The sequence below is a fragment of the Diplotaxodon limnothrissa genome, linkage group LG7 (genome assembly GCF_057381915.1).
Source record: "Diplotaxodon limnothrissa isolate DT_005_m linkage group LG7, D_limnothrissa_male_GT1.1, whole genome shotgun sequence".
Taxonomy (NCBI): domain Eukaryota; kingdom Metazoa; phylum Chordata; class Actinopteri; order Cichliformes; family Cichlidae; genus Diplotaxodon; species Diplotaxodon limnothrissa.
The window spans coordinates 11,609,309-11,630,956 of NC_140602.1; the positions used below are offsets into that span (position 1 = coordinate 11,609,309).

The 21,648-nt window shown below is 42.3% G+C and overlaps 1 protein-coding gene across 2 annotated transcripts in view; it reads left to right on the forward strand.

Moving 5' to 3' along the window:
* Nucleotides 1-21,648, forward strand: part of mctp2a (multiple C2 domains, transmembrane 2a) — a 31,788-nt gene that overhangs the window by 7,805 nt on the left and 2,335 nt on the right. For both annotated transcript variants that reach the window (XM_085357392.1, XM_085357393.1), the window contains exons 8-20: nucleotides 324-500; nucleotides 1,214-1,344; nucleotides 1,458-1,644; nucleotides 1,858-1,951; nucleotides 2,084-2,186; nucleotides 2,280-2,382; nucleotides 2,469-2,570; nucleotides 2,686-2,760; nucleotides 3,039-3,158; nucleotides 12,880-12,999; nucleotides 14,839-14,880; nucleotides 19,370-19,479; nucleotides 19,610-19,719. In XM_085357392.1, coding sequence (XP_085213518.1) covers nucleotides 324-500; nucleotides 1,214-1,344; nucleotides 1,458-1,644; nucleotides 1,858-1,951; nucleotides 2,084-2,186; nucleotides 2,280-2,382; nucleotides 2,469-2,570; nucleotides 2,686-2,760; nucleotides 3,039-3,158; nucleotides 12,880-12,999; nucleotides 14,839-14,880; nucleotides 19,370-19,479; nucleotides 19,610-19,719 — 1,474 coding nt within the window. The remainder of the gene's footprint in view (nucleotides 1-323; nucleotides 501-1,213; nucleotides 1,345-1,457; nucleotides 1,645-1,857; nucleotides 1,952-2,083; nucleotides 2,187-2,279; nucleotides 2,383-2,468; nucleotides 2,571-2,685; nucleotides 2,761-3,038; nucleotides 3,159-12,879; nucleotides 13,000-14,838; nucleotides 14,881-19,369; nucleotides 19,480-19,609; nucleotides 19,720-21,648) is intronic.

Here is a 21,648-nt window from a genome sequence, read left to right on the forward strand (position 1 = left end):
GGGAGCCAGTGATGAGTGGGACTGTCACAGCCAGGGACATCTGGCTGCTCGCTGACGTCCCTCTCTTCCTCTCGTTCCAGGAGCCGCCATGGTGTGGCTCGCCTGTCAGTAGAGATGTGCTAATGTGCACCAACAGAGATGCACTGTATAATGTAAACCTTTGTCCTACTTTTGTGCACTCTGTGAACATGATGAGATGCCAGGCTGAGGCGGGAGCAGGTAAAAGGGAAGCGATCTCACAAAGCTTGCGCGCATGTTGCGTTGAGGAAAAAAAAAGAAAAGAGAAAAAGATCTAACTATCTGTGTGCATCTTTGCCCCGCAGCAGAACCAGGCCACGCCGGCTCAGCGCTCGGCTGAAACACAGAAGAATCAGCTGAGGAACCAGATGTGGACCGGGGTGCTCTGTATCACCTTGGTGGAGGGACAGGACATGCCGCAGTGTGGCCAGGGTGACATTTACGTCCGCTTTCGCCTCGGTGATCAGAAGTACAAGAGCAAGGTTGGACTGGTCTCATTAAAAGTCGCTCTCTTTTTGCAATTCTCCTACACTCGCTTTACTCGTGCTCCTCTGTCTTTTTAATGTCTGCTCTTTAGACTTTAACTTTCTTCCTAGGCCCACTCTCTTACTTCCCCGCTTTTCTCTCCCAGCAGGCGCCTGCCACTGACTCACCTCCACCTTGGCTCACTGGGCCATGGCAGAGGCAGCTCATTAGACTGGGCAAGGCTGCCACTCACTTCTAACTGTGCTTCGAGTGCCGGGCTTCATTGCCTTCATTTGCATACCCAGCATGCCCTGTTCATCTACCTGTACTTGTTGGCCTCCCCCCTGATGATTCCATGGTGCACTTGTCTCATGTTGTCGTGTCATTTCTTTGTAAACCTCTCTGCTTTCCTCTCTGCTTGTTTGTTTGTTGAACAAAGCTGATTCTAATTGGAAGCTGTCAGTGTTTACAATCCCACAGTGGCTACTGAGGTGTACACATACAAGCACACACAAATAGATACACATACGCGCAACATACCTCTCTTTCTCCTCTCCTGCCTCTTTCTGGTAGGACTGAGTGAAGACTTAATCCAGCCGTCATGCAGGAGCTGCTCAGTCTGATAATGCATTAAACCTGACATTGCGTCAAAGTGTTTGTGCGCGCTCGTGTATGTGTGTGTGTTTCTGTGTTACTGTATGTGCTGAAGCCGCATCTTTTCTGCCCTTAGAACCTTTGCATTCAGCCAAATCCCCAGTGGAGAGAGCAGTTTGACTTCAATCAGTTTGAAGATAACCAGGAACCTCTACAGGTGGAGATGTGCTCAAAGAGAGGGAGGAAGAGTGAAGAATCATGGGGGATGTGAGTATTCCCTGGTTCGTAAAGTTACATTTGCCCACACACTCGCTCACCCGAGGAACTCACACTCCTTACAAATTGTTTCAATTGAGCGAATCTCCTTTTTTGTGCGCCAGGCTTGAGGTTGACGTGTCGACACTTACGGTTAATGAGAAGCAACTCTACTCCTATATGCTGAACCCAGGAAAAGGCAGAGTGGTGTTTCTGATCACCCTGAGATCCGTCTGGGGGGTCTCCATCTCTGACATCGAAAATGCTACCTTGTCAAAACCTGATGAGAAAGACGAAGTGGTGGAGAAATTTGTACGTTTTTCCTTTTGTACCTGTATAATGTTAAAAAGAAAAACAGGACAATAGTAGTCATGCACATAACACCAACCGGTTCAGTAATGAGTTCAAGTTTGGGATGTAGATGGGATTGCTTAAGATGAATATATGATGTAATATATGTATAGCAGTATCACACTGAATAATTATGCCTTCTTTGTTTAACATTTTTCAATTTCATCTTTCCAGAGCTTAAAAAACTCGCACAACTGCATGAGAGATATTGGCATCCTTCAGGTTGGCGTAATCAGGGCAAATGATCTCCCTGCTACAGACATTAATGGTATTCAGCTACTCCAGATCATCTTTTTTTAATTTTCAGATTCATTTCTTAGATAAGAATAGAATAGCCCTTTATTGCCATTGAACATGTGCAATGAAATTGTGGATACATCACATTGTTGCTGTTTTGCAGGAAAAAGCAACGCCCTGTGCGTTATAGAGCTGGGGAACTCTAAACTTCAAACTCACACAGTCTATAAGAATGTAAATCCAGAGTGGAAAAAATCCTTTACATTGTAAGTAATACAAGTAGGGAAAAAAGCAAATCTGTAGCAAATTTTTGGGATATATAATTTAATATTGATCACATTTGAATTACTCATTCGCAGCCCGATTAAGGACATCACCGATGTGGTCGAGTTGACAGTCTTTGATGAAAATGGAGACAAAGCCCCAAACTTTTTGGGGACGGTGGCCATTCCTTTACTTACTGTAAGTCTGCTGAGTTTATAAATATCTGTTTAAAAAAAGTAGCAAATCACTTTTATATGTACGTATGTATTTTGAATTTCCCAAAGGTTAAGAATGGCCAGGAGATAACTCTGTTACTGAAGAAAGAAAAACTGGGAAGTGCGTCTAAAGGAAGCATCACTCTGGTGCTGGAGGTTATCTACAACAAAGTAAAGATCAAATCAACTTGGTCAAAAATTGTTAATGTTGATAATAGCCTGTATTATATGTTGTGAAAAGTCTTAACGAACGGAAGCATTCGTTTGTTTTCTTTGTTTGCCTCAGGTGGGAGCTAGTGTCAAATCCTTCCAGCCCAAGGAGGCAAAATTAACAGAGGAAACCATCAAGTTCAACAAAAAGGTGATTTCGATTGGTTTTTGCAAGATTTTGCAAAAGAAACTAAAAGCTTACAATAAAGTCTCCCCCTCACAATGTCCTAAAAAAGTGGCCACTAAAAATCTACACATAGGTCGTAGTTCAGATTGTTCTACTCAACCTAATTAGTTTTATTGGGTTTGGCTTCAACGTGGCAAATAAGGGATTGTAAAGCCGATCCAAGCTCATTGCAAAGTCATAAACATTTTGTCCAGTATCAAAATGATACTAACTGGTGTTTTCTTCCAATTATTTCCCATTAGGTTCTTGCCCAGAGTATATATCGGGTCCGCAAAATCAGCACAGCAGTTCTGTCCACGTTACAGTACATTAAAAGCTGTTTTCAGTGGGAGAGCACGCAACGGAGTCTAATAGCCTTTCTGGTAAGTCATTGCCTCATGTTAATGAACTCTCTTTAAGCCTAGGGGCGAACAAGTTTTGTCCCATTTCACTGCAGCCCAGTTTTAACTCTTTCATTTTATGTGAATTAGATGTTGAAGAGATTCTTTGGTTTAGCCATTTTCTCTCCCTGCTGGACTTTTTCCCATGAAAAACAATGGCTGCCTTCTGTTTTTATCCCATGTGCAATGTGATGGATGTGATTTATCCTTTAAATCAAACCCCACTTGGCTTTCCTTCACTTCTGATGACATTAGAGTGTATTTGAAGGTGTGGGGTTTGGGCGTTTGTACATCTGACTTCTTAGCAAAGCCTCCTAACCCAGGGGATGGTGTAAGGAGGATCACAGTCTCAGCTTCCTTGGGTAGAGTAGTGACAGTCTGCCTCTGAGATTTGAACCTTGTTTAAATGTCTCTGTTTAGCTGTTTTTAATGAGGGTATGTGATCTTAGGTCCTAAGCTTAAATAATCTTAAAGCACCCAGTGAATCCCCTGCAGTACAGCACATGTAATGTCATGATTAAGAGTGCACACTTACCATGAAAGCCCTGCCAGCGCTGTGTCAGGGTGAGGAAGCGGTCACAGACAGGGTGTGTGAAGAACTCTCCTTTCACCGCCTTTCTTCTGTCTGCTCTGTCTCAGGATGACATGCAATTCATACCTGGTGTATTCTATAAGCCCTTCTCACTGATCCTGAGGTGCAAATCCCCGCAGGCAATGGCCAGGCTCAGTGTATCACAGCCTTTAGAACAGCACGGCACATAGACAGGCAGACAGCGGACACACAGACAGGAAGGCAGAGAACAATGCAGCCAATTGTATAAGGAGAGTGGGAGGCAGGCTACTATCTGGGAAAGAAAGTTGGAGCACAGAAAGAGGAAGACAGTTCAGCGAGAGTGCGGGCGAGATAGCGAGAGACTTGGAGGCAGACGGGCAGGCATGGATACGGGCAGGAGAGCAGGAGGATAGGCAGGCTGACAGGTGACAGGTCAGCGGGATGGGGCCATCTTCTTCCACCTATAATTAGATCCTCCGCAGGCAATGGGAGTGCGAGGTGGTACACTCTAATCTTTCATTTCCACTTCTACTCCACCTGCTGTTTAAGAGTTCAGCAGATTTTAAAATTGAGGAAAGAGGCTCGCGCTCACTTTTCTCATGGTGACTGTCATTGTTACGGCAGTGTAGCCCCCCCACCCCGTCGTCAGCTGTGTATAATCTGTTCGCTGTCGGTGAAAATGATAATTCTTGCAATTCTTATCCTTTTATTTGAAACAACTGGCACGTTTTCAGACACTGATACCAGCGTGCAAAAAGCAGACAGTAACACACCAGTCAGAGTACGCCTGTGCCCGTGAAGAGGTGCGCTTCAAATAGTCTAAGTGTCGAAGGTCGACGGTGAGAGTTGCCCAAAGAGAGCGAAACTGCCATTGTTATTCATCACCCACTAATCAGCAGACTGAGAGTACAGCGAGTGAAAAGCTCTTTTTTTCCCCCCCTTTTCAGTGATTTATTATAGTTTCAACAGGCACAATGAAACATGCAAATCACAATACTGTAAATACTGCAACAGGAAAAAAAACTCCTTCTGCTACCGCCTCACTGTCAACGAGGCCAACCGCAAGGTCCTGACTGACTGTCATTACAAGCCTGGTGCCATGCCACCATCCTCGTCTCGTGCCCCTGCCCACTCCAAGGGCGCTCACCGTACAGTCACTTCTCCTCCTCCAAGTCACCGTTTCCAATTAAGTTACTGTTTGGAGCTGTCTAAAGCAGCATGCCACCATGTGCTTTAATGAAAGCAGCTCCCACTCCTATCTTTATATCTTTAGGCAGTGGTAATAAGGTAACTGATTCAGACATTGACAGATGGCCTCTGCTTGCCTCTCAGATGTGCATAATTATACCACTGGTGTCTGCTCTTTTCCACAGTGGCAGGCAGCGCAGGGCTTCTCAGGGTATAGCAGTTGGAAACACTGCAGCGGTGGGTCTAGCTATAATATACATTACAATACATTATTTATCATGCAGGCAGACCAGTCCTACCCTTTTACACTATATACATCTTGTAATGCATTACCACAGCTGTGGTTTTTACTGGGACTGCGGGATGCTCACGTAGTGCTTTACCAGGAATACTTAGCTATTATATCACTCAGTCCCACAGGCCAATTTTCTGACCTCTACACAGCACGTAGTCTACGCTGCTACCCTGTTTATGTAGATTTTATAACTGGATTATGAAGAGGTTGTTGGTTTAGGGTGTGCAAGGTACTCAAATTTTGCAGAGATCAGTGAACTGGTTCCAAAGACTGAATAAGCAAGTTGTGTGTGTGTGTATATATATATATATATATATATATATATATATATATATATATATATATATTTATATATCTCAATTTGATTTCCCCCGTGGGTAGCAATCAGAAAGCTGCACATTGACTTATTTGGCTGGGCGACTAACGAGTGTTTTTGTGGGAGAGGAGACTCCGTAAGGAATGGAAAGACTTGCAGTGTTGTTACAGTTTGTGAACGCGGGGCGGTCGCTTGTTTTGACTGTGCAAACTCATCAGCAGAGTCCATACTTTTTGAAGTTACCTTCAGTTTTCCACCAGTGGGTTGCAGTTTTAAAATAGTCTCTCTAATTAGGTAATGCAATTTAAGAAAGGAAAAAGAAAAACAAGAAAAAGGGGAGAAAAATCTTTGTCGTGCATTTAAACAAAGTTTTGGCAAATCCTCATAAACATTTTCATCAGTAAGTGGAAATACAAACATGAAATTTGGATTTTTTTTCCTCCCTTCTTCTTGTTTATGCTACAGTAATGAGCTGAGGATCTGGGCTTTTAAAGAGTTTGACAACAGCATGTTCCTTTCTCTGAGAGAGAGGGAAATTTGACAGCTAAAATCTTCATAAAATAACTGCCTTTAGATGTGCTTTTCACTAAGACTGAGCGAGATGAATGTGCTATACATCAGCAGCGACTGCAGAGGGGTCACCCAGAGTTCTTTGCTGCACGCAAGGATACCACCTGTAGATGGAGCTACAGCACTGCTAGAAACATCAGCGGAGGCGCTGGAGAGATCAGATCACTAACTTTTTCCCAACAGGAGCCATTCGTGGGAACAACTTGGAGTGAAATCTTCCATTCTGTGCATTAAACCAAAAGACACAAGTTTCTTCCAGGAAAAAAAGAAGAAGAAAAAGATGAAAAAGAAAGAAAGAAATGAGCGCGTATTAACAAGCCAAATTAATCTGGAGTTTAAAGTTGAGAACAATTTTGATTTAGATGAAATGGTTGAAAGGTAAAAAAAGGAGGGGGATCATTTACACTTGAAAGCTTATTTTGAGCTTTGCTGTCATTAGACCGTTTTAAGTATTTAAGTAGAATTAATATTTTAACATATGAGGTACCTCATCTGTCAGGACTAACTAGAAAGAAACCTGTAAACCTTTCGTGAGTATTTGAACCATTTTCTTTTCGACATTGCCAGGTAACAACTGCTTTAGACATCATTTGACGGCCTGTGAAATGCTGATTGCCTCACATCACACACTGTAAAGATGGCATTTGATGAATGTTTGATGCGGTGCAGCTGTAAACACACTTGGCAGCTGCAGCAGGCGCTCTTTTTTTTTTTTTTTTTTTTTTTTGTGGGCTGATAGAATCATCGTCGTCCCAGATGAGGGCAGGACGGGGTCAGATCTGGCTCCAGAGGTCTCAGGAGACCACCTGTGTAGAGCAACAGCAGTCAGAGCCATTAACCAGAACACCAGCCTGGCCAAGATGAAGGCCACAATCAGAGTTGTCATAATTGTTCTTGTTAACACCGTCCCTGAATATGAGATGCTCTGTGAGTCTTGGATGTGCTCTTTTGTGGTTTACTGCATTGCGGCGTGCCTGGGCTTTTTGCGAGAAAAGCAAGAGGTCCGCGTGCGCCTGTGAATCGTCTCCTTGTTTCTGCTTTACATCTGTTTTCTCTCTGTTTGAAAAAGTTGGAGGCCTTAAAGGAGTGGTTTTTTTCAGTCTCATGAGGGTTACACTCTCCATCTCTGTGGCTGTGGGAGTTCTCACAGGCTGTGCAGTGGGAATGTGTCTAGAAGGGAGAAAAAAAATGATGGCAGCGATGGCGGTGTGTGTTCATGGTGTTTTAGCCCGAGATCTATTAATTATTAAATGATAGTCTGTGACTACTTGCAAACTGCTCAGCAGTGCCTCCTGATTTAACACGCTATTATTATTTATCTGCCCTCAAATAGCTGAATTCAGTGTGTAACCTTGGAACATGTCACGTTATTAGTGGGATTAATAAGCTTTCTGTGCTAACGTTCACGTCATTAGGGCTGCGAATGTTTTATGTTTTAGGACATTCAAAGTTGCCGGCGCTCGTGAATTAACTGAAACCACTGCCGATCATTACAGTTAGAAAACAGCATGAATTCACTTGAAAGTTTTACTAAGTAGTTACGGTATTATGAGAAGGCAAGATTTTGTCAGTGCATCTGTTGCGCTTTGTTGTTTTATATTATGCATGTTTTCAGCCTAGTTGAAGTATGCTCTGCATTTGACCCCATTGTCTGCGCCGTATCATCACCACCTTCCCACTCACAGAGGACACCTCTCCCTGTGCAGCTGAGGTAGCGACCTGTCCACCCCTGTGTGTGGCTGTTTCGGGGCTGGTCTTGGCCCCGACGTGAGCTGAGCTGACAGGGAGAAAGAGTCGGTGCCACTGCCACCCAACCCCCCCCCACCACACACACACACACACACACACACCTCCTCAGGGGAGAAGGGTTGCATGGCAGATCTGTCACCCGGGAGGTCGCTCAGTGTTAACGCTCCCGACACGGATTAAACACTAGTGGCCAGTGCCGGAGTGCGGGGTCAGCGTAGCCACTACTGACAGGCACCACGGGGCCCCCGCTGACTGCCCCGCTCCAGCCTGTACTGGCGCTACTCTGGCCCTGGCATGTGTCAGACAGGCAGGGAGACAACGGCCAGAAATGTCCCCGTGTGCAAATGCTAATGCCTCGCATTGCACAGCTGCTCTTCATAAGTGCTTTGATGAAGAGCTATCACTATTGCATTGTACCGCGCAGGCAGACTTATAGGCTTATCATTCAATGCTAATCATTTGGGTCTGACTTTGAAAAAGTACTGCACACAGATTTGATGTCAGTTGCGCTGTATAACACTATATTTAGGTTTTGAGCTTTCCTAAGAAATGTAATTGTTTTTATTTACTTGGACATTTATAATTAAAATTGGTACCTTTGTACTATTTATACCCTATCCTGAAGAAAAATGAATATTAATTTTAAATAATATAAAAAAAAAAACAGTCAGTTTTGTTTCTTTAGGTATGTAAAATAATGTTAGTATATACTTATTTAAAAATTTTGTTCCTAATTGTGTCACACTTTGCAACTCCCACAAATGATTTCACTCTGCTTAAGAGGAACATGGTTTTTTTCCCCACCGTATCGCTCCCTGTTTCAAAGGTAGCCCCTTTTACGCTCACTGTCTCTCTCTTTCCCTCCCCTCAGTCGATAAGACTTGAGCTGAGGGTATGTGAAATATTTATTCAGCGTTAGCTCAGAGCACTATGGCTGCCCACACACTCTACCTGCCCTGAAGAGAAATCTTATCTGTGCTTCCTCTGCCTCCGACACCCCCTGAAAGCCTGTCCCCACACTGGCCCGAGCTCAACACAAATTACATGTCTCATTGCTCTGCATTTACAGCTACTTTAAAGCCTGCCGCGCCTGTCCCCCACATAAGCCCTCTCATCCAGACTCTGTTTCAGCTCAGCTGAAAACAAAAAAACAGGACTCGCATGAGCCGAGTTGCTACTTATGCCTTTGATTCATTATTTTTATTTTTGTTTGTTTGGGGTTTTTTGTATTGTAATTGAGGTCTTTCAGATTCATTTTACTGCCCTTGATTTCACCCATAAGAGGAAAATTTTAGTCACAATAAAAATTATTCAAGGTTTTGTAAAAGTTCCTAAGATTTTTTTTCATGACTTAATTTTATGATTTTACTATTTGTAGCGTTCATATTTTGCCATTAATCACATATATCAATTATGTCCTTTTTGGTGTCTCTCTGCCACACACACACACACACACACACACACACACACACACACACACACACACACACAACCACACACATTCAGACACAAACCCTGCAGCCTATAGTCCGTCTTAAACTCTTTCACTGTATGTTCACGTAATCTGGCATCCGTCCACAGCCCCCATGACTGACCCTCATAATGCTGGCTGGCGCTCTTCTCGCTTTGTTTAGCTTTCCAAGTGGAGTGCAACTGAAGAGAAATAGTGAAGATAGAGCCAAGATTAAATCTTTTGTGTTTTTGCTTGGTGCATAGTTTAAAAATAAGGGTATTTTTGAAATGTACCACACTGAGGGGAGGGGGGAAAAGCAGCTTTTATTTATTTTTTATTTTTTTAAACAGAAACAATAAGGATTTTGTGAAGGCCCTGGTGCTGTGACATTACACTTATTTGGATTATCAACAGTTTTATTTATCTTATACTGATATCAGGCCTATATTTATAGTCTGTCTGCATGAACAGAGCATTTGGCAGCCTGGTAGTCTGGCGGTGTGTCTGCCAGTCAATGGTTTAGGTTGGTAGATCGGGCCACCCCCTGTTAATCAATTTACAGTGATAGAAACTTATATAGAAGGTGTCTTTGTCCCTTTGTTCTTGCTACAGTCCCTTCTCCCTCTCCAGGGAGAGTGTGGGTGGTGGAAGCTACCCGTGCTTGCTCAGCTTTAAGTTATTTTATTCACACTTTTAATCGCTGAGTGCTTTATTATTAGGTGCTGGATTCTGCTGGCCAGGGGATCTGCATGAGAAGGCGCAGAATGCATTTAGTGGAATCATATTAATGGCACTATAAAACAAATCTGTCAGGCTGTTCTTAACCCTCCTGGCAGAATTGCTCTGCCCAGGGTTGCCCCCTTCTCCAAGCGCTTACAGGTGGCTAAGGAGAGTGCATCTCCATCATCTACTCCACCGTGTGCTAATAGTTTTATTAATTCATTCTTTTTTTTCTCCCTAGGCACCATGTGCATAATCATACAGACATTTTTCAGCTAAATGGTGTTTGTCAAGGGAGGTTTCCTGCATTAGAGACACTCCTTCCAGACATACATACCAACACTTGTTCAATTACAAGTCGCTCGTTATCCAATTTTGCTGTGGGTAAACCGCAATGCCCAGGTATATCATTAATTATTACTACTCTGGCTTTCATTTGCTGCTTTGTGTCCTTTTTGGTGAAATAAATCACCGTTTAAGTATTTGTGCAACATATTAGCAATGTCATGCTGACAAAAAGACGATTAAAATATGCGGCTGGGCTCGGAAATGGAGCTGAACGCAATTAAAAACGAGATTATTTTCCTACAAATTTACACTTACTTTTGAAAGGCTGCACTTTGTCCAATATGTCCTTTAATCACTCAGCTGCTTGCTAATAAAACATAAACCACTTAAGTGGGGAATTAGCTCCGTCTCCATTTCACAGAAACTCTGTAGAATGTGCGGAGACAGGGGGAAGGAATAGCCCTGCCTCCTCTCATTACTGCGGAATATCTGACGGCCAAGTCTCAGTGTGCGCACCTGAGTGAAGGAATCTGAGCGCCTCTCCCAGATGTTTCTCTCCGTCGTTTTTATTAGTGTTAAAAAAAGCATGTAAATCCTGAACACATGGGTTGACATACCATGAGGGAGGAATTGAGAAGATATTTCTGACAGTTTTGGTTTATACCCTCATTTAAGCACTCAGTTTAGACACAAGGCATTGTATTTCTGTAGGCTTTTATCTTGTCCACTGAGCCAGAACGCTGTGAGAAGAAATTTGCATTAGTGGGCGATTATGAATACCTGTGACAGATTCTCTCTGCTGGCTCCCTGGGCGGAAATGAATTGGCTCCCTCTGTTGACTTGCACAGGAAGACAGAGACCAAGCAATTAGACTTTAGTGGTTAATGTAGAAGCTTTTGCAGGGAGGGCAAGGAGGTTCAACATTCCTGCTGGGCTTGTGTCAGTTTCCAGGCACACCCTCCCTTCCCCCCTTTTTTCTCTTTTCTTTTTTTTTTTTAATGAAAATACTGGGAATATGACAAGCTACCTGTCCACCAGCCAGCAGAATTCCTCTGGGGTGAGGGGAGCATTTCTTTAGATTGCCTCATGGGAACTCAGGTGACAACACATGACGTAAGTTATTCATAACCGAGAGGAGATGTAGCGCAGCTATATCTGCACATCATGCATATTCATTGTTTACCTTTTTTTAAAATCATTTACCAGCTCTAGTTTGTTTTTGTGTACGTAATTCAAATGAGCTGTAACAATAACACATTGCTTATATTGTTCATTTTTTGCATCTTGGTGATCTTACTGCTTTCTGCACGGCACTTTGGCCCACTCACCCCTCCCACCCAGGTTGCATAGAGGGGATAATAAGCAGTACAGTAGCGAAGCCCAGGGCTCTTGGGCCACAGTGTTGTCGGCATTAGTCACGGTACACGTTTCCCTGGTGGCTGTTTGAACCTAGGCCTGGTGTGGCAATAGGTAGACTGCCCCCCAGAGCAACATGCACAGACTCCGCATGGTTGCTGTGACAGGAGCAGTCTGCTGTTTACAGGCCTGCTATTGGGGCCTGAAGGCCTCAGTGCTTCACATCCTGTCTCGAGCTTAACTCGAACATATTGTTCATACTCTAAGCAGCCTCCAGCTCTTTGAGCCTAGACTGCACACTGTGACCGTCGTGTGGGTTCAACATAGTAGTTACACTACGTTTGAAATGGACATGAAAGCTAATGTAACTTTTGCAAAGGAAGCATTAATTACAGAAAAGGTATACGCAAAATTTCAGCACGCAAGATGAATTGTGGTAAATAAAAGTGGGCCATGTTGGGTGCACTGGCACGTATTCGCATTTTATTACATTTTAGGACATCTAATATAGCGTGTGGGGGACATTTAAAAGTTTTTTTGATTTCATCCATGTCAACCTGCTGGTGTGATCCTCCTCAAACATTGGAGGCAGACTCATTAGGCTGTCACTAAATGGGTTTAAATACAGCCGTCCAATTAGTGCTCTGCTGTGAAATGCAGTGGGTGTTGTGCAACGTGCTTAGCACCACTCCTTTACAGAATTATGAGGGATTACTCATTCAGTGTGATCCATCTTATTTCTACCAGGGGTCTTGGCTTTTCTCAGTATCATTGCCACGGAGGGGGTAAATGTTGCAAATGCTTTTCTAGTTGCCATATGTGCTTCGTCAGAAAGCGTTCCTGTCTCTGAATCTAAGAGGATTTGATGTGGATGTTAAAAGGCAGCATATCATGCCTATCCATGTCAGACTTTCTGTTCAGCAGTAAGGCACTCTGCCAGCACAGTGCTATTTGTGTGTATACTGCAAATAGGATTTCATGATATTAAAAGTTGAATGTCTTTTACTTTCAAACTGCCAGGGGTAAAATCTGTTGCCACTGGCTGTAAATCTTACGAGCTTAGTACTGTAGCTGTCATCAAGAAATTTAGGACGTGATTAAAACCATTATATATTTTGTTCTGTGAAAAGGTTTGCTGAGATTTGAAAGCTGGGTGAGGGTACAGTGGTGTGTGCTGTGTGCTTTGCTTTATACTGTCATGTTCTCTCTCCTCAGATCTTCCTCTTGACAGTGTGGCACTGGGAACTCTTCATGCTTCCCCTCTTCCTGCTTCTCCTCATAGGCTGGAACTACTTCCAGCTCTCAACAGGAAGGGCCAGCTACAACCAAGACCTGGTAAGCGATGAGGACTCGTAACTTCAGTATTTTCTTCAAATGCATGGTTTTACAGTGCAACAGTTTGTAACAAGTTAAATTGATAGTTCATCTCAAAGTCAATCACATTTTTTCTCTCTGCCCTCCACTGTGCTTCATCCATGTAGATTGTTTTGGTGTGAATTGCCCTGTTTTGGTGTGAATTGCCCTGTTTTGGAGCTATCTCCTGTAAGCTGCCTTCTTTTTGGCACAAGATCCTCAAAGCAGAAGAACAAAATGTGACCTGGTTACTCAAAAACACTCCAAAAATGATTCTTTGTGCTTATGTGGCAAAATTACATTTCAAAATTTACATTGAATTAAATCAGCTTTTTTTTTTGAGTGAAGATTCACAAACCTTGTTGTGAGCAGATTTTAAAACAGTAGCTATTTTCTTTCTACGATCTACATCTGCCAACCAAAAGAGTCAAGCAGCTAAAATTACATCGGAATGGGAGGGGACACTGTGTTTACATCCTGCTGTGCTGTCACCAGCACAAGCAACTCGCCAGGGGTAGACGGACTTTCTCATGTGAGTGATACGGTTGGTTTGTATAGTTTGGTAAGAGCGAAAACAGTTTCCACATTAAGCTAAGAACAATGTTTTTGGATTTTTTGAATGACCAGGTCCTGGTGTGCGGAAAGAGACATTGCTGCATAGTTCTTTATTTTATTTTTTGGTGCTTTGAGAGACTCGAGATAAGTGCCATCTGGTTTCATTCTACTCAGAAGAAGGCAGACTATCACTGAAATAATATTTGTGAATAAAGGAGGACTACAGCTGAGATAAATGTGTAAATTTGTGTATATGTAAATTTTTTTAGGGGGGATTTGTCCCTTTAACCCAGCGGTAGAAGGAATTAATTTCCTTTGGTGCACATGGGGCATAAATACAGCAACATAAATCATTACTTTTTGAGCCACTCCCCAAAAAATATCTTCCCCAACACTACAGTCAGTTGTGGCAGCTTTCCACTGTATGCAGCTCATAGCTAGTAACATTAGTTTCTATGTTGTCTCCAAATACAAAACCTCAAGCAGCAAAAAGCCACTCAAATGAAGTGACTATGAATATGCGATGCAGCTTACAGACTGCTGATATTGTTTGTCCACATCTGTAGGTGGAAGACTGTAGGTCTTTCAACAGTGTTATCTTTTCTCTATCTAGTTTTATGGAAATTATTCTCGCCCTACACATGCTTGTGAAGGTTAATGCTGTTCACACTTCTGACTGCCCCCCAATTTCACTGTGTTGTAAGCCTTCTCACTGGCCAGCCAGGGGCCTGGCCTCCTCACGCACCCTCCCCAAAGCGAAATCTCTGTCCCAGTCATTGTGTTTATGGCTGCTGGCTCAAGATGCCATCCCTGGGCAATGTTAAAGCCCAGGATCAACCTCATATCCAGTGTGGAGCCTCTGTCACCCTCATGTGACCCTCTGGCCGGCAATGACACAACTCTGTGCCCAGGCAATGCCACAGCGCGCACCACAGAGGGGTCAGGGATGACTTGATATAAAGTGATCTAGGCAACAACATCCAAATTAAATGTGTTTTTTCTTTCCTTTTCTGTTTTTCTGTGTGCTTATGTTGTGAAGAAAAGAGATTGCTTTGGTGTGACAGTGCTCTTGTGAGGAAGGCCCTTTTTCACCTCTGCTTTTGTGTGAGGTCACCCCTGTGATGCAGTCTCTATGGAAACAAGCCTCTCCCAATAGGGGTGAATGTACTCAAAGAAAATTTCATTACTAGGTGTTTGTTAAAAATGCTCCAGTGCCCACATGTCCCATTCGTTGGAACTCACCCTCTACCCTTTATTTTCTCTTAGGTGAACATGACCATAGGTGATGACGAGGAGGAAGACGAGAAGGTATTTTATGTTGTCTCCTTCTTGCATTTTAAGGGATAACTTGTTCTGCTAGAATGCTATTTCCTCTCAGTTTCACTATGAATGTAAATACATATTTTAGCGCATGCTGTTTTAACATTTCACTGTGATTTTACACAACGGCTTGAGCAAAAATCCTTTAAATATTTTTTTCTGAATAACTAAGGTTAAATCAAACATGGCGATGCGTGCATGCTTGTGGCAGAGACAAACCCGATTCAACCAAATAGCTGTGATTCTTTTGCAAATTTCTTCTCAGGAAATATTCAGACAAAATAAAAAAGCCACACGGGTCCTAGTCAGTATTTTAGCATAGTCACAATGACAGCTCTCTGAAGCTCTTTTCCATATTTTCATGCATTCAAAGTCTGTGAAACAGTTGTAGCACAAAGCTCTTTGTTCTCTTCCTCTGGGCACTCAGTATCAATCCTGAATGCATTGCACAGAGTTTCTGCAGCACTCTACAAATCCAAACCGCATCATTAGGTAGATTTCGAGTCCGCTTTTGGGGACAAAATAAGTAGATTTTCTTATGTCATCCTTTTCTAAAGGGAGAAGTTACACTGAGTATGATCTTTTAGAACGGGATACAGTAACAAACACATACCACACCCCCAAAAGGTTATCACTTATCTTCACTTTTCCTTTGTGAGAAATCATAAATAATAATGACATCGCTTGAAAAACAGAACAACAGGAAATCTTTAAGTAGCCTGAAAATTATACTTCCCACAGCAGATAATATTCAATTATACTCAACCCGCTGTTTTTTTAGTACAGAAGGGAAAAAAGTTAACAGGGATGTGTATTATTGCTTTATGGCAATGAAGTGTGGAACTAACGCAAAGCCTCCAAGCAATGACCCCTGTGCTGCGTGTCTAGGCCCAGGATTCATATCCATAATGTGCTCAATATATTCTGCTGTGATAACCAGGGGCTACAAAAAAAAAGCCAGCTTTGTTTAAAAACACAGGCACATCCTGCAAATCCTGTCTGAAAGGACGGGCTAATTCACAGATGAAACTCGTGTGATATGTCTGCACATACAAAGTGGAAAACCCACACTTCCTATCACAGCTACTAACAGGCAAACCGAGGCTTAAACAAACAGCGGCAACGCTGAGAGAATCCGGCATTTTATCCACATTGAACTGGGAACTGAATTGACCAAATCATCATTACATTACGAGGTCAGAAAAATCATTATCAACACATAAGCGAGAAATGTCTCTTTTTTTCTCCCACAAACTGCTTTGGTTTATGATTCTCTATATATACACCATGTGTTTGCAAACTCAGCCTTCACCTCTTAAAGCTTTTTGAAAGGTTTTTCCATGAGCCTTCTAAGCCCTTTCACACTCAGAGGAAATGAAATATCTCCTTTCATTTACTAATTAAGCAGTCACCCATGTTTGTTTTAAGCTGTCAGCTTTAATTTAAAGTGGCTTATTTGAAAGTCTTGTTATGGTCTTGCTGTCACTTGAATGCGATATCATGCAGTTAGATCAAGCAGTGTAGCTTTACACACCCTATCAAAGTCTTCTTTAAAAATATTTGGGGTTAAAGAGTGATCAGTGTTAAATTTGATGACTTCAAAGCCTCACTTTTCCCCCACAGTCTCTTTTCCCTCTGAGAAGGTTATGATTACCACTCAAATATGTTTTTATCTCCCCCTCTTTTTTCCCCCTTGAGGAAGGAAATATGTAAACCTCAGTCAGAGCGGCAAGAATGTGAAGGCATGACGTTAAAGAGAGACGAAAGGCAAGGCAGCATTACAGCAGGATAATACAGAACAGATTCCCTGCCTGTGAACAAATCTGTCCTCAGGGAAGGAGAGGGCTTACAAATTATGTGTGGCCAAAGTGACTTCCCTTTGGCCTTAGGTATCAATGGAGCACATAGACAATATTTAATCATAACATAAAGAAACAGAGAGGCAAAACAAGTCCATAGATCTCCAACAGAAACGAACAGGGAAGAGGAAACAGCCTGTACACCCCCGCGTCCAAGTCTGAGGTTGACTTGCTCGCAGAACCCAGCCCAGGGGAGTTGGTGGGGGGGTGAGGAGGTGGTTGTGGGGGTGCTAGACTGGGCTGCGGGGTTACTCCATCACTCACCCGATAGTCCACATTCACCGCTGGGTCTCCTTGAGCACGCCAGCCAGACAGACTGCCCATGTCGTGATCTGTGATGTGCACGTCGTGCTGCATGTGGACCCAACATTACATTAAAGCCCTATCTCAGCAAATTGTTTGTTAGCTTGTTTCAGGAACGCAGGTGTTTTTTGTTTAGAGAGATTTTGTATCCATGTCAGGAAAAAAAAAGAAAAAAAAAAGATTCAGTCTGAGAATTCAAATTTGGCACCGTTTATTCTAATTAAAATGATGCTAAATGAGCTTCTCCCCCCCCAGCTTTTGATAGCTCCACATGTCTGTGAGAGCATGTTTACCTTTGTGTGGGAGATCAAATTGGTTCTCCATTACGGCACCTTAAAAGGAAGCTTTTACAATTTTATCTGAAACGAGACTATGATTTCACACAGGTTTTCTAATCAGTAGACATTTAGGCCTCGTTTAGTCCATTCCGAGTTCAGCCATCCTTTCCCATTTAAGAGGGAGATCTTTTATTTATTTGTTTTCTTCGCGCTCAAGTACATGCTTAAAAGAGAAATGAACAAAGAATATCATCACATGATTAATGTAGGAAGGACTTCAGTTTTGGTCGCTAAGGAGATGGAGGATTTCAGGAATCTTAAAGCAGATGAATAATGATAATCACGAGAGCTCTGCCTCTTGATGCATACTTCAGAGCACATCTATTTGTCTGCTTTTTCTTTTAGAAATGAAAGCCAATATGGTTTTCTCTCTTTTTCTTTTTTCTTTTGGGGCCTAGATTTACCTTGCGTGCGTATCCGTTGTAGATAAATAATGCTTCGTATCTCATACTGTAATATATTTGAATTCCAAGTCATGTAATTGGGCTGCTTAAACAAGTTTAAATGGAAATAAGGAAAGGAATGCCTAACTGACGAGGCTCCATATCAAATGAGCTATCATTTGATGTGTGGCTGTCTAAGTCCTGCAGGAGCTTACCAACACGGTTCGTAATGGCTTTTAGCAAACTCTGAAGATGTTCCGCGCCTTCAAAATAAACTTGAAAGCGTCCCCAGTCAGCTCAACTAACACCTGATGTGGAGTAAAAGACACTCAGGATGGTTTCCTCTGTTTCCCGGTGCAGTGAGGGGGGAGAGCAAAAACGAAGCGTGCACACAGATAGTCGTCTTTCCTCATAATGAGACCGTGAGATGTTAATCTCACAGAAAGCATATTTGTGATAGTTTTTCCTTTTTTGGACAGTGCTAGGCCTTCAGTGTCTGTCCAGATCGGAGCCCAGTGGGGGAGGCTCCGCTAGTGTGGGAATTGCTCTCTTCCTGCGCCTTTCGTGGAGGAGAGTGGGCCCAGCAGTGGGGAGTCTCTCTGTGCTGGCAGACAGCGTGTTCCCAGGGGCTGCCTCATGAAGCTCTGATAAAGGCACTCTGTCTGCGCCCTGTCAATGGACACTGGCTGTTGCTTCAGCTGACTTGTAACACAAACATATAGACATCCTCAAGCCTCCTGTTAGGGTCCATTAGAGCAAGCCAACCACCCCCACCCCCAACACTCTCATCCCCCTTCTCACTCTCCCACACTTCTCTCTGTCATCATTCCTGTCATTATTTCCTCCTTTTGATGTGAGGCTCCTCAGCCCTCTTTAGCTTGTGTTACTCGTGTTATCTCTAGTCTACTTCTCTGCCCTGGAAGGCTTCACAGTTGCCATTATTTCCAAGTTTGATGCAATCACGTTTGCTTCATTTCAAGACAAACAGCCCAATCCGCTCTCGTTCTGACTTATTGCTTTTCCACCTTGTTTATTATCTCAATGCATAAAAGCAAATAGCGCGCTTTGCGTCGTGATGGTTGTGATAATATTCGTGCGTGGTGTTCTAAGCAGGTTGAAGTGTGTGTGTGTGTTTTTTGTTGTTTTTTTGAGAATGTTAGGATAGGCTAGGAAGCAAAACGTGTTCAGACTCGTCCTGTGCAGGTTCCTGGAATAAAATCGCTCCTAAGTTGTGAGGCCCCTGCACTTCTTGTCTAGGTCGTCTAGTCTGTCTGATTGCAGATGGCCATTTTCTGTACTTTTCATCTACCGGAGAGTCTTGATTGTGCTGCACTTGTGCAACAGCTCCATTGTGTGTGACGGACAAAAGCTGAAATCTCTCAGTGCTCTGAAGCTGTTATGTGGATGGCCGAGTCTGTCTCATCTTCAAAAGCATAGTCTGAAGATGTACAGTGTTTGCTCATTACGGGCCATTCAATAGATAAATCACACATAATAGCACAGCAGAGATAAACTGGTCTTTGTCTACTCTGCCCAACAATTGACATACAGTGTACCTCATCAGTGTCTGTGCATTTTTTTTGTTTCACTTTAGGAACCCGGAAAAAAGGGTTTGATTGATAAGATATATATGGTGCAGGAAGTAGTGCTGGCTGTCCAGAACGTTTTGGAGGAGATTGCAAACATCGGGGAGCGAGTTAAGAAGTAATATGACTATTTCATAATTACCTGCCAAATATCTGGATTTTATTATACATAATACATTTAAATTACTAACATTTTATTGTTGTAGTGTATATATAAAACTTAACTGGACATGTTATTCTTTTTACAGCATATTCAACTGGTCTGTCCCATTCTTGTCGTGCTTGGCCTGCTTGGTGCTGTTTGTGGCAGCAGCGCTATTGTATTTGATCCCACTGCGATACATTGTACTGATATGGGGTAAGTACCACATGTGGAGAAAAATCGCAAGCATGTTTAATTCACAAAAGATACTTAATACCTTTTGTTATTTGATCCACTTATACATATATATAAAACCAAAAATATCTCTACAAATATTATAGAAAGAAATATATACCTATATCATCTTTGCAAAACACAACTTCTTTTAGTCTTCCTAACTGTTAATCCATGATTTAATGAAGTACACTAATTTAAGAACTATGCCATCTCAACACCTCTGCAAATGCACAGAGATCAGACAGCTGCAGAGATTTGCTCTGCCCAGTGTGGGCTGATGTAGCAGAGCCCAGCAGAGGTATGACCGAGGGTTTGTGTGAAAACAAAGCAGAGGTAGAGTAGCAAGCTGTATATAATACATGATGTCCTTGGGCAGTCTGTAGGCTCCTGGTCTAGCCTCTCATTATCTGCTGTAGTCATAGAGAATAGACCGTCATCTCAGTGGTCAGGGAGATATGCTGCCCTTAACAGGCTCTCCTCCTCCAGCTGTAAGCCCACAACCACTGTACTTCCACACTGCCTTCAACACAATCAATACCAAAAAACCACCATATCAAACAAAAAACACACAGTCTGAGACACTCCTCTGCCTTCCCAGTTAACCCCCATCTCTGTGGTTGCAAGGCAAGCCTTTCAAGTTTCTTGCACATATTTAAGTCCTTAGGTTCTTTGTCTGCATGCTGAGGTACAAGCAGTACTGAGCTGTGAATATAATGGTCCCATTACAAGACCCAAGAGATTTTTTTTCCCTCTGTGGTATGGAACTATTTGTAAAGTAAATATAGATGTGCACAAAAAGATCATATTGAAGCAAACAAAAGTGGAAAAAAGTTGTTATAACCGAGTACCTATAGTTCAAATTAAAGTAACTGCTAACACTTTGTAACTACTATTAATGAATAGTACATTTGTGGGTAATTAAATATTTTATTCTTAAATGAGATTCAGATGCTTTAGTAAGCTAAAGCTAAAGTTGTTACATAATCTTTCACTTGTTTATAAAATTACTAATGCCAATGGGTTAATAACTGATCTTTGAATCATCTTTATTGTGATTTTACAACAACCTGATGCATGCATGTTCAAAAACGTTATAACCGATTAATGAATGGTTAATAAATACTGTTTGAGTGACTGATAAACACTTGTCATTGATTAGTTAATGCACAATTTTACACCCATTAAATGTCAGACGTGCCTAGATCTGTGAAAAAACTTTTCTTCCCATAAAATTTTGACGCTATCTCCTTTAAACTTCCTGCTTTTTTTAAACTTTACTTCCTGGATATCCTGTTCTGATGTGTGCGTATGTGACACCATTACAGTCTTCAAACTTGCACACTGAGCAAATAGTAAATAGTAATTTATATGTCGAAGGGTAATACTGCTGTTTGGAAGTTGCGTCTCCTGGTATAATCCAGAGACCATTATTACCCTTTGTGGAAGAATCTACAGGGTTCAGTCGGGAAGATGTTTAGCATTTGTTTTTGAGAGTTCTACTATAACATCCTAGGATGTCAAAGGGGAGACCATTTGGCACTGAGGTTCTGAAAAGTGATTTGCGTTTACTGCTGATTCAAAATCGTTGTACACCACCTGCTCTACTGGTGATTTGATAAACTGGATGCAGCACACACTGCGAATGTGGTCAGGAGTCCTTCTAATAATTACAAATAAACTTTGTTAATAAAGGGTAAGATCATATTTGAATAATGTTCCTTATGTACAACTCATCCACTTAACACACTGTTTACTGCAACAGCGACACCCTTCTTGCACATGTTCTTTTTCAGCTATTACTTAAACAAGGTGGGGAAATTCTGCACTGATAGAGTTGCACAACTGTTTTTTTATTATAGGTGTTATTTACAGTACAAAACTATATAAAACTATAGAAACTTGTGTCCT